The sequence below is a fragment of the Conger conger genome, chromosome 10 (assembly GCF_963514075.1).
Source record: "Conger conger chromosome 10, fConCon1.1, whole genome shotgun sequence".
In the NCBI taxonomy this organism is placed as follows: Eukaryota; Metazoa; Chordata; class Actinopteri; order Anguilliformes; family Congridae; genus Conger; species Conger conger.
In genome coordinates, this window is record NC_083769.1 from 39,364,378 (window position 1) to 39,376,087 (window position 11,710).

The 11,710-nt window shown below is 44.5% G+C and overlaps 1 protein-coding gene across 1 annotated transcript in view; it reads right to left on the reverse strand.

Moving 5' to 3' along the window:
- Window positions 1–768: 768 nt before the first annotated feature.
- Window positions 769–11,710, reverse strand: part of clcnk (chloride channel K) — an 11,430-nt gene continuing 488 nt past the window's right edge. Inside the window, exons 3-19 of the mRNA XM_061259108.1 lie at window positions 10,461–10,589; window positions 10,106–10,245; window positions 9,917–9,994; window positions 9,519–9,594; window positions 8,669–8,794; window positions 8,399–8,483; window positions 8,103–8,204; window positions 7,827–7,911; window positions 7,483–7,656; window positions 6,795–6,864; window positions 6,365–6,475; window positions 5,116–5,332; window positions 4,211–4,344; window positions 3,512–3,565; window positions 1,388–1,488; window positions 1,212–1,298; window positions 769–813 (exon numbers count right to left, since the gene is read on the reverse strand). Of these exons, the coding sequence (XP_061115092.1) occupies window positions 769–813; window positions 1,212–1,298; window positions 1,388–1,488; window positions 3,512–3,565; window positions 4,211–4,344; window positions 5,116–5,332; window positions 6,365–6,475; window positions 6,795–6,864; window positions 7,483–7,656; window positions 7,827–7,911; window positions 8,103–8,204; window positions 8,399–8,483; window positions 8,669–8,794; window positions 9,519–9,594; window positions 9,917–9,994; window positions 10,106–10,245; window positions 10,461–10,589 (1,814 nt within the window). The remainder of the gene's footprint in view (window positions 814–1,211; window positions 1,299–1,387; window positions 1,489–3,511; window positions 3,566–4,210; window positions 4,345–5,115; window positions 5,333–6,364; window positions 6,476–6,794; window positions 6,865–7,482; window positions 7,657–7,826; window positions 7,912–8,102; window positions 8,205–8,398; window positions 8,484–8,668; window positions 8,795–9,518; window positions 9,595–9,916; window positions 9,995–10,105; window positions 10,246–10,460; window positions 10,590–11,710) is intronic.

The following is an 11,710-nucleotide window of genomic DNA, read 5'->3' on the forward strand; positions in this document are numbered from 1 at the left end:
AAGAGGGTGCAGCGAAAGAGACGGGCGGAGGGAGCGAGATCTTGACTTCATCCAAGTGTTGTTCCATTAATAGAATTGCTCATTGTGTGAATCATTGATGCGTTCGACTTTCTGGGTTTCTGTCTAGTGTTAGCGGTGAGTGCTATTTCCACAGAATAAATAAAAAAAAATACACAAAAAAAACCAAGATTAACTCTGTGTTGTACTAAATGCTTATAGGCATGCGTATGCGTGTGTGTATGTGTATTTATGTGCATTTTTGTATGTATCCTTTTTCCAAATGCTGGAAAAAAAGCCTTGACAGCTGTTGACGGACTTCATTCCACAAGCAAACAGGCTTTTGGGAGTGAGAGGCTGAGAAGAAATGTTTCAGACTGTTTCCCTGAAAATGGCTATGAACCAGCCGCTGTAAGAAGACAGGATCAATAAGAGATAGACAGAGAGAGGGAGAGAAAGAAGAAGGAGATAATACTGTCCCTTGTGAGGCGTGAGCCAGCACTACACTCAGAGATAACACACTCCCCGATGACTCAGCGTTGTTTGGAGAACCTGGTGCTGCTGTCATGACCAGTGCCAACACACAACACGTCCAGGCTCTCCTCCAGAAGAGCCAGACATTTATGACACCAATCAGATTCTGTTTCATCAGTCACGGACAGAAAGGAGCCAAGGGGCTTTATGCGGACTACGGGTTCCTGCGAGGGCCAAAAATACCCTGGTGCAAATGGCTGGATTCCTCATGCACTCCTAGTCCAGTTGCTTCTGTTTTTATTCAATTGTTCCATTGGCCATATCTTCAATAGCTGTCTTCATCTGAAAAGATGACCATTGTATTGTAAGTAATCACCAAAGTTGATAAAAAGTGTGTACGTTGTTCAGTGTCTATATGCATATCAGTAGTGTGCATGCCTCTGTGTGTGCATGTGTGTGTGTGTGTGTTTACATACGTACGTGTCATTGTATTTGTGTGTGCATTATTTAGATCAGCACTACTCAACTCCACACCCTGTGGTCCGCAGTGTCTGCAGGTATTTGCTCCTACCGTGCCCTACACCACCTGATGTCACTAATTATTTCACTGCTTGGTTCAGATACTAAGCTAATTAGTGGAATCAGGAGGTGTAGCGCACGGTTAAAGTAAATGCCTGCAGATATTGCAGCCCACAGGACGTGGAGTTGATTTAGACAGTAGTGCCCTCTCACCCTCTTACCTCTTTCCAGGTCATGACCCCAGACAGCCTGCCCTGCTCAGTCACAAACAGCTGTTGTGTGGACAGTACACTCATTATCTGATGGGCCTGAGAAACACAAGTCACAATGATTCATCACAATCAGGATATCAATACAAACTTTGCCAAAGGATGTGTTTACCACAAGATGTCTGTACCTCCTGGACTGTGGTATGGACGGAGGCCTGGAAAGTGATTGGCTGGATTAAACACACGTCTCCAAGCTGCTTATCTGAAACCTGAATGGAAACAAATTGCACTGATCGTGAACATGGACAACATAAAGTCACTTCATCGGTTTTTTGGTCACTCACATTTTGATGTTTTAACTCGATGTTTAAACTGATGAAATTTGCATGCAACTGTTTTCTGGTTGCTGGTGTCGTTTACCTGCATTTCAGATGCTTGTAAAGCCATGGTGATTCTGGAGCTTCCACAGGGACCCTTTCCCTCTAATCTCCATGCTGACATCCCTGGCCATTTTGGGCCCCATGACACGATCTCACATTGGGCCCCCAGCACCACTTCGATGTGCACTTATTGTAACCACACCCTCATTCAACTATAACCATACCTACGGCAATAATCAACCCATTCAACACGTAAATACTGTCTATATTTGCAGGATTGCAGCTCTCATAGAAAATACATTAATAATCCAAAGTACTCACATTTTTTAAGGTCACCTGTCAGTACCCTTGTTACCATCATAACACCTCTCCCCATGAAAACACCTTTACACCCCTTTAACACATCTCTGAATGAAAACGCCTTTACACTCCTTTAACACCGTCATCCCTGAAACATCACCACTCTTTCACTCACTGACATTTCCTTTTGCAGTCATGCTGGTCATAATTACAGGAAGCCTGGCCTGTCTATTATTGTTTTGTTTGTTTTTACATGACCCTATGCATGCTGGGATGTTAATTGCTTGGTTAATGGATGTGTCATACCTGTGTGGTGGCTGCTGCTTTGTATCTACTTGTGTCCCCACATTTAATCAGGCTGTCTCATAGTTTTCTAAACTACCTGTGGGTATCAGGCCTTTGAATGAATCAATAACATATCAAATAATCAGCAGAGAAATGAAATGAAATGAAATGAAATGAGAAATGAGAGCCCCTTCACTTTCAGAAGAACAGGTTCGGAAAGGCTCCTCTGTGTCTCCATAGAGGAATCCTGTCTATTTCAAGAGGATCTTTGTCAGGCAAAATGGTTCAATCTAACTTTCACAATTTCCCTACCTACCATAGAGGGTTACATAAAGAACTAGAAAGGAAAGTAAAACTAAACATTTTTTTGGATGCCTTTGAAGTCAGTTGCTCAAGGATGTGGTTGAAAAGTATGAGGGTAAGGGGTAAATGGTAAATGGCTAGCATTTATATAGCACCTTTATCCAAAGCGCTGTACAATTAATGCTTCTCATTCACCCATTCATACACACACTCACACGAGCAGCGATTGGCTGCCATGCAAAGCACGGATAAAGGGTAAAACCCTATATTGGGGTAAACCTAATCCATGTCAGAACCTCTCTAAACCTCCAATACCGCCCCTCTAGATGTGGAGATTTGTTCTTTTTTTTCCCTGGGATGCTTCAGCCATGGAGCTTTTTGTGCAGGCGTCACAGTGGAGATCTGTGAGACTCTATTGCCTGCTCCACATATGGGAGGGTATAAGAGGAAAAGTCACACCTTACCATCAATTGGCATGGCCTAATGTAGCTGTTAACTAACTACGACTGAGAACTTAATCTGTACAGCTCGTTATTGACAATTCATACTGGAATGAAAAAGTCAGTTCATGTATTTGTTAATGGTTAACTAATTATTAAACTAATTACAAGTTAATCCTATGGTTTGCTAATGTATAAATATCACGTTACAAATATGTTGGTTAGTTGTTAACAAATGCGTTATTAACTCATCAAAAGTTCATTTCATGCTTCATGAATGTGTTTGTCCACCATTGATTCACGTTAACAGCAACGTTAGTTAATGCCAGTTCATTACATTACATTACATTATTGGCATTTGGCAGACGCTCTTATCCAGAGCGACGTACAACAAAGTGCATACCCATAACCAGGGATAAGTGCGCTGAAAGACCCTAGAGGGAAGTACAATTTCAATTGCTACCCGTACAACAAAGATAAGGACCAGGGCCTTCATGAGCCTGATTGTAAAGCGTGACCAGGAAACAGAATGGGAATGCGGAGGGAGTTATCAGGGTCTACACAGTGCGGTGTACCGGCTCAGTGTGTCCGTCCGTGGCACAGCGCAGGAACCTCTGCAGCTCAGATCTGCTCACCGACCCCAGCAGGAGCTGGGACTCTGAAGTCCCGGAGGAGAGGTGAGGAAACACAGGTCACAGGTAGGGGGCTCAATGGGTCAGTCAGTATTTTTGTAATTTTTACTTTTAAACAGTAGTCACAATTACATTAACTTCAAGTGTCACTGTATATGTATGCTTCTTTAAAGAGTATGTAATCATCATCATCAAGTTATCTGTGTAATTATCAGCCCAATATTGTTAGTTCACAACTACACTCTCAGAAGAGATGGCTCAAAAGACTCCTCTGTGTCTCCATAGAGGAACCCTGTCTATTTCACGGGTTCTTTGTCAGGCAAAGTGGTTCAATATGGGATCCTTCACACTTTGAACACCTACCGTAGAGGGTTCCATAAATAACTAAAAAGGGTTCCTCTATGAAGTCAAGCCAGAATAAACTTTCAGTGTGCACATGACGGTCACCTGTCAAACTGGCCTATTTCCATAAATTATCCAGACTCTGAGCCTGGCACAGCTCGCATCGAGAGACCGGCAGGGCAGACCAGTGAACTGTTGGCATTTCATTAAAGTGTGCGAATGGGGCTAATGCGTATTTCATATCTGAGCCTAATGAAATGATTACGACATTATTAGCTCTGTAATCCTGTGTTGTGGGGGTTGTGTTGCGGCGGCAGCCGGGAGCTCACCGCGTGTCTCCACCACGGGGAATGCGGTCTGTGCGCTGGCCGCGAGGGCCAGACGCACCTCAGCCTCCCCCCCTGCTCTCTCCAGCACCTCCCCCCTCCCGGGCGGAGCCTGGCCCAGCCGAACGGAGCTCAACCTGGTGAGATGGGCGCCCGACATCGCACACAATTACAAAGATTAAAGGTCAACGTGAAGAATAAGAGAATGGATTTGAAAACCACCTTCGTGGCAGTAAATTGCCACCCAATTTGCCAATGTGATTTCAGGCAGGGAGCCTTTGATAGGAATGAATCATCCAGTTTTCTTTTTTTTTTTTGTCTCCCAACCCCCTAGTGTGCTGGATGAGGGGCAAAGATCAAATGCGAGTGTTCTTTTCTGTTCTTTTGTCATAGTTTTGATCATTACAGAAGTCTGTATTCCCACTACATGGATTAATCGTAATACTTTCTCACACAAGGGGAAGACATATCTGTTCTGTGACACTTTGAGGAGATGGCCAGCCCATTGACATGCTTTAACTGTTTAAGGTGTGAGATCACACATATGTCATCAGAATGTTCTTAACTGCACAAAAACGTGGGAGTCTGAGTCCCACAGAGGGCCCCCCCTGATCCACCCCCTTGATTCCCACAGAGGGCCAGTCCCTCTGAGCATGTACATCATTCATGTCATATTATTTATGTGTACAAGCAGAAGAGCATAACAGATCATCACTCGTCTGCCTCAAAAGGCCGACATAGACTAACAATTTGCTTTGGTCTATAATTTTTAGGGGGCCTGTATAGATTGCATTTGCACAGGGCCAGGATTTCATGGTGCGCCCCCCTGCATGACTCATCCGCACACTCTAACTCTGGCGGCGCTACGGTGCTGTGACGTGGAGGAGTGATGCCGTCACGCTGCTCACTCTGGCCTGGCCCGCAGCAGGGACGGCAGGTGCGGCAGCCTCTTAGCAACGGAGACGGCGTCATAGAAGGAGGGGCGGAGCCGCGAGCGCGCCAGGGCGTTGGAGATGAGCGTGGCCAATAGGACGGGGGCGGCGTGGGTGGACTGGCCTGTCAGCTCCAGCGCCAGGAGGGCGGGGGACAGCGTGTGAGTCACCGCGCCCGAAAACGCCGCAGCCCCTTCAGAGAGACAGACACACAGAACAGCCTGAACACAGACAGACACACAGAACAGCCTGAACACAGACAGACAGACAGACACACAGAAACAGCCTGAACACAGACAGACAGACACACAGAAACAGCCTGAACACAGACAGACAGACAGACACACACACAGAAACAGCCTGAACACAGACAGACACACAGAACAGCCTGAACACAGACAGACAGACAGACACACAGAAACAGCCTGAACACAGACAGACAGACACACAGAAACAGCCTGAACACAGACAGACAGACAGACACACAGAACAGCCTGAAGACAGACAGACACACAGAACAGCCTGAACACAAACAGACAGACAGACAGACACACACACACACACACAGAAACAGCCTGCAGACAGACAGACACACACACACAGAAACAGCCTGAACACAGACAGACAGACACACAGAAACAGCCTGAACACAGACAGACAGACAGACACACAGAACAGCCTGAAGACAGACAGACACACAGAACAGCCTGAACACAAACAGACAGACAGACAGACACACACACACACACACAGAAACAGCCTGCAGACAGACAGACACACACACACAGAAACAGCCTGAACACAGACAGACACAAAGAACAGCCCGAAAACAAACAGACAGACAGACAGACACACACACACACACACAGAAACAGCCTGCAGACAGATGGACACACAGAAACTGCCTGCAGACAGACACACACACACACACACACACACACACACACACACAGAAACAGCCTGCAGACAGATGGACACACAGAAACTGCCTGCAGACAGACGGACACACAGAAACTGTCTGCATACGGACCACCTGATGGACACTTCCACTCTCAGACAGACAGAGAGATGATTAGCTCACAGTAGCAGTCTCGCAATTCACTCTCAGCGGAGGATGTGGAGGAAAACAAGGCTGCCTTGTTAACATCAAATAAACACTGGCACTATCAGAGAGACAAACAACAGCCAGTAACTCTCAGCAAATGATGAAGCCAAATTCATTTACCAGCCAGAGCATAACCCCCAGGATTTACTGGACTGATATTCTCCTCTGAGTGAAATCCATTTGGGAACATACAGGCCAGACCTTCACCCATCAGACGCCCAATTCCAGCACCTAGAACATAATAACTGGCCACTCAGCAACCTGCAGCCATTATCTCCATCATCATTTCAAATATATAGTTAAATATATACAAAATTATACTTAAGTATCATCATTTGAAAACAATCCTTTGAAAAGATGGAATGTGTTTTTCACAATTCTAAGTCAGTGTTCTAGAACTCCATTGTTTTAAATTACCGGTAGTGATTGTTACATCAGCATTGGCATGTTCAGTAAAGAACATTCTAATCAGGTTTATGATCTTATACTTTAAAGGGTTAAATCCTTTCCTTTCCGTATAATGGTGACTCGCGGTGTTGCAGTGTCTCACCGTAGATGAAGACAGGCATGAAGTATCCAGCAGGCAGGGGTAATGTGCAGGCCAGGACCAGCAGCCATAGCTGGGAAGGTGACGAGTGAAGTGGACAGTCACAGTTTACAGTTAGCCTTATCCTTAACTCCACCCATTCCTTAGGCTTTTAAATGCCTAGGGTTTAATAGTCCAGTTTTTTAATGCAATATCAATGTTATGCGATTTATGAGATGAGGCAATAATCTTCACTACTGCATACTTACTGTATGCTTAATTACCACTCACTAATTACAAAATATTTTTCCTCATATAGCTTAACTACTACAAAATGGTTGTTTCCAAAAATCCATGTAATTGTAGTACATATCATGTCAATAAAATAATACTGTTCTTCTTTTATAGTTTTAGCTTGAGCTGTATACATAGTTTTAACATCAGCTGTGTCCTGCCTTGATGGGCGGCCTGTAGTGTAGTGGTTAAGGTAAAATGACTGGGACATTGACTGGGACACGCAAGGTCGGTGGTTCTAATCCCGGTGTAGCCACAATAAGATCCGCACAGCCGTTGGGCCCTTGAGCAAGGCCCTTAACCCTGCATTGCTCCAGGGGAGGATTGTCTCCTGCTTAGTCTAATCAAATGTACGTCGCTCTGGATAAGAGCGTCTGCCAAATGCCAATAATGTAATGTAATGCAATGCGATTTGCACCTTCATAACCAGGAAGAATCCCAGTGAGAGATATACTGAGGCCCATGGGTGACCCCACTTCTGCCAGAGACTCTCTGGGGCCAACTCCTGAGGTGGAAGCACAGAGGCATTCTGGGATAGAGTCCACCACTGCCGGCTGTCCAATAGGGAAGAGAGGAGCTGCTTCATGGAAAGCTGTGAGAGGTAAAGGGGGAGGAGAGAAAGGCAAACTTAGTGAGGATGATGTTGATGATGATGACAGTGGTGATGATAATGACAATGCTGATGACAATGATAAATATGAATATGATGATGATAATTATGATGAATCTAGGTGCTATTATGGTAAACACAGCGTCACCCACCTCACTGGCCATAAGGTGTCCCATACTGTGAGGATAGCTGACAGACGCCAGGAGAAACACGACCGCGCCTGTATATAGCGCCTTTCTGCGGAGTGAGGCTTATATTAACAAACTGTCGCAGGAAATGACACTGAATTATTTATACCCATTATTGCATCTGCTGTAATTACTGATGTTTGTTTTTACACAATGACTGTTTTGTTGTGTTAGTTATTTTTGTGACGGCGGCAATTGATCCGCTGGTTGATTGCTGTGAGACAGAAGCTCTGCGCTCACTCTGTGGCCAGGATCCTGCTGATGAGTTTGTTTGTCTTCGTGAAATGGAGTATCCGGCGATGGCAGAACAAATAGGCACGACTGACTGCTCCACACAGCAACCTCATTAAAGACAGACAAAGAAACAGACAAACTCTCGACAAACAAAGACTCATTAGATACACAGATCTCACTGGAAAGAGGAAAATACCCTAGGAGCGAGACCCAAAGCAAGCGAGACAGTATCAAAATGTACAACGATCATGAAGACAGTGTCTGTGTTCAGAGAATAAGTGCAGGACAGCATTCTCACTTACCCCAAGAGGGCAAAGACCAGTATTTCAGGATTGCGGTAGGGCAGGTCGGGAGGGAAGCTGGTTTTAAACAGGGCCTGCACAGTCTCTGTGGAGTCAAGATTTTAAATGAAATCCAAGATCATTATCTGAATTACCTTCAAGCACTGCCAGAAAAATTCAGTTATGTTTGGGCCTATGCGTCGTGTTATGGTCTCTGGTGAAAGTTACAGCAAGAGAACTGGCACGGAAAATCGAATGAGAGTGGAGTTGTGTCTGAGCAGAAGTCGTCACCTTGCTCCCGGCTGAGGACGGACAGCATCCGGAAGGCCATTGACCCGCAGGCTGCGGAGAGGAAACAGCGGCAGTAGTCCCGCACGGCGAAGTGTGTCCCCATCACCTCCACACTGAAGAGCACACCTGAGAGAAAGAGATTTAAAAACTTCACTTTTTAACACATTTTCCAGAAACAGAAATGATAGAACTAACAACAAAATGAGCCAACTAACAACAAAAAACCCAAACAACCACCACAAAGGGAGAGAGAGAGAGGGGGAGAGAGAGTGAGAGAGAGAGAGAAGAGAGAGAGAGGGAGATGGAGAGGGAGAGAGGGGTGGAGAAAGAGGGGAGAGAGAGAGAGAGGGAGAGAGGGGGGACAAAGAGAAAGGGAGGGGGAGAGTAAAGGAGGGAGAGAGGGGGGAAGAGAGAGGGGTGGAAGAGAGCAACAGAGAAGAGGATATTAAATAATGAATTAAAATGTGATTGAGACCTGAAAGAATTTCATGTATTTATATCGACTGAATTAAGCCACCATGATTCATCTGGGTGCTGTGACAGATTTAGATTTCACATCACATTCTGATCTTTGACATTATTTGTTGGCTTATTACAGCACTGTGCTGTAGCACTGAAAGACTCAGGCTTGTAACCACACTCAAGATAAACCCCTGATGGAAACTTGTTGCAAGACATGGACATGGCACTTAACCTGATTTGCCTAAAACCACGTACGCGACGCAAGTTTCCCCGAATAGAGGTGTTGCTAGGCAAGGAATGCAAATAAAGCAATTACTAATACACACTTGAGAATGTGAACTTTTGAATACTAATCGAGTGTTTTGTCATGTCCTTAATCAGTGCACACCACTTATTGGAGCTCCGAAACAGCTGGCCACTCCTACAGCCGCCGCTGCCACCAGCATGTCCCTGTGTGGTGTCATCTGGGAGACAGAGAGAGAGAGAGAAACGTTTGACTTCTCGTGTTCCTTTATTTAAACACAAGAACTTTACTTTTACCTTACCTTGAAACCCAACCCCCTTTTTACGAACCCAAAACTCCATCCATACCCACACCCCCCCCCCAAAAAAAAAGAAAAAAAGAGAAAGAAGGAGAAGGACTGTCATGCCTCTGCAATATGTATCTATGTACGTCATGCCAATGAAGCTCATTTGAATTTGAATAAAAATAATGCGTAATTGGGTGTTATGACCCATTTCTACATTTTCACTGTGGTGATGATCTGGTGATTGTAACTCTCTCACCTCCTTCTTCCCATGAATAGACATGCACATGCGGTCCAAGTATGCTCCCATCATGGTAGACAAGTGGACAAACGGTCCCTATGGAGGAGGTCAGAAAGGCAGAAGCAGTTTAAAAGGTGAGAACAGCGACCTAGCGTGAAATATGCTGCTGGAATGTGTTTGGTAATGCAGGTGAGCGCACGGCTTTACCACTTTTCCCAGGAAGACTGAACTCCCAGCTGCCAGGGTGCAGGTGAGGCCCACCAGCTTGGCACACAGGTGTGAGAGAGTCAGGTAGTCTGGCAGCTCCACACCTGAGAGGATGGTCCTCACCTCTGGAAGGCCCGAGCCTGGGGAGAGGGACGTGGATTTGGGTGGAGTTTGACAGTTTACAGTGATTGACAGTTGACAGTTTGACAGTTTACAGTGATTGATAGTTGACAGTTTGACAGTCTACAGTGATTGACAGTCGACTGTTTGACAGTTTACAGTGATTGACATTTGACAGTGATTGACAGTTGACATTCTGGCAGTTGAGAGTGATTGGCAGGTGTCTCGTCCTGACCTGCAGAGTAGGGGCAGAGGTTGTGGGAGAAGGCGGTGGACAAGGTACAGAGGGAGACAGGGTATACCGTCCAGCTTAGAAACTGCAGAAGCCTGTGTCCCTCCAAGTGACTGTACAACCAGTGCTGAGCTAGAGAAAGAGGGAATGAGAGATTTGAATAATTTATTTTTAACATACCGTATGTAATGCCTTATTCTTCTCCACTAGCATTTCAATCAATCAACTAATCAATTCTTATTTGTATTGCTCTTTTCACAGAAGGCTGTCACAAAGAGGCTTTACCAAGGAACAGAAGGGAAGAAGAAGGCGAAATGCCTGCCCTGAGCCCCCAGACACAAACCTCAAATGGCATGCAGAAAAAACTCCTTGATGGAAGGAAATCTGGGATTGAGAAATTGGGAGGAAAGTGACTATAGGGAGGCAGCCCATCATCTGCTGACCAGCGAAGTGTAAAGGTAGAATGGCTAAATGGGAAATGTAATAAGAAATCTATCAATCAAATCCAGGAGGTTGAACTGGTAACAGTTGAGGTCATTGATGAAAAATCATTCCAAAATAAAATAAAAGTTCTTGTTTTCATGTGCAGTTATTGTTATTTTTTTTCTAGTCTTTAGTTCAGTGGTAAATGTATGTTTTCTTTAATACGGTATGCTTTAGAGATACAACATGTAGTGATTTGTCATGCAAGAAAAGCAAATTGAATTTAATTTATTTGAATTGAGAGAGGGTTGAGGAGATTGTACATCTGTATTTTAATTGGTTTCTTTATGATTTTGTAATATTGAAGTACAGTATTTCCTGCCTATAAAGAGGCAAAACTAAATAATTTCACTCTCTTATACCTGTGTAATGGGAAGTAACAATAAAGAATCTTGCATCTTGTACATCTGTATTGTAATTGATTTCTGTTGTAAAGTTGTAGTTGTAAATTGCTTTGGATTAAAAGCGTCTGCCAAATGACTAAAATGTAATAAAAATGTAAATGAATGCTTTTGTAATATTAACAAATGTACAATATTTCCAGCCTATAAAGCAACTTAAATTTGAATTTGATTTTTTTTAGAGAGATAGAGAAAGACAGATCATTATTCTCTCTCACAGATGACTGCGCACACAGAGATTGAGGCTAATAGCTCTGGTGCACGTGATAGCCTCGTGCATTTGTGAAAGTCTTGTGCACGTGAAAGTCTCGTGCATGTGAAAGTCTCGTGCATGTGAAAGTCTTGTGCATGTGATAGCCTCGTGCACGT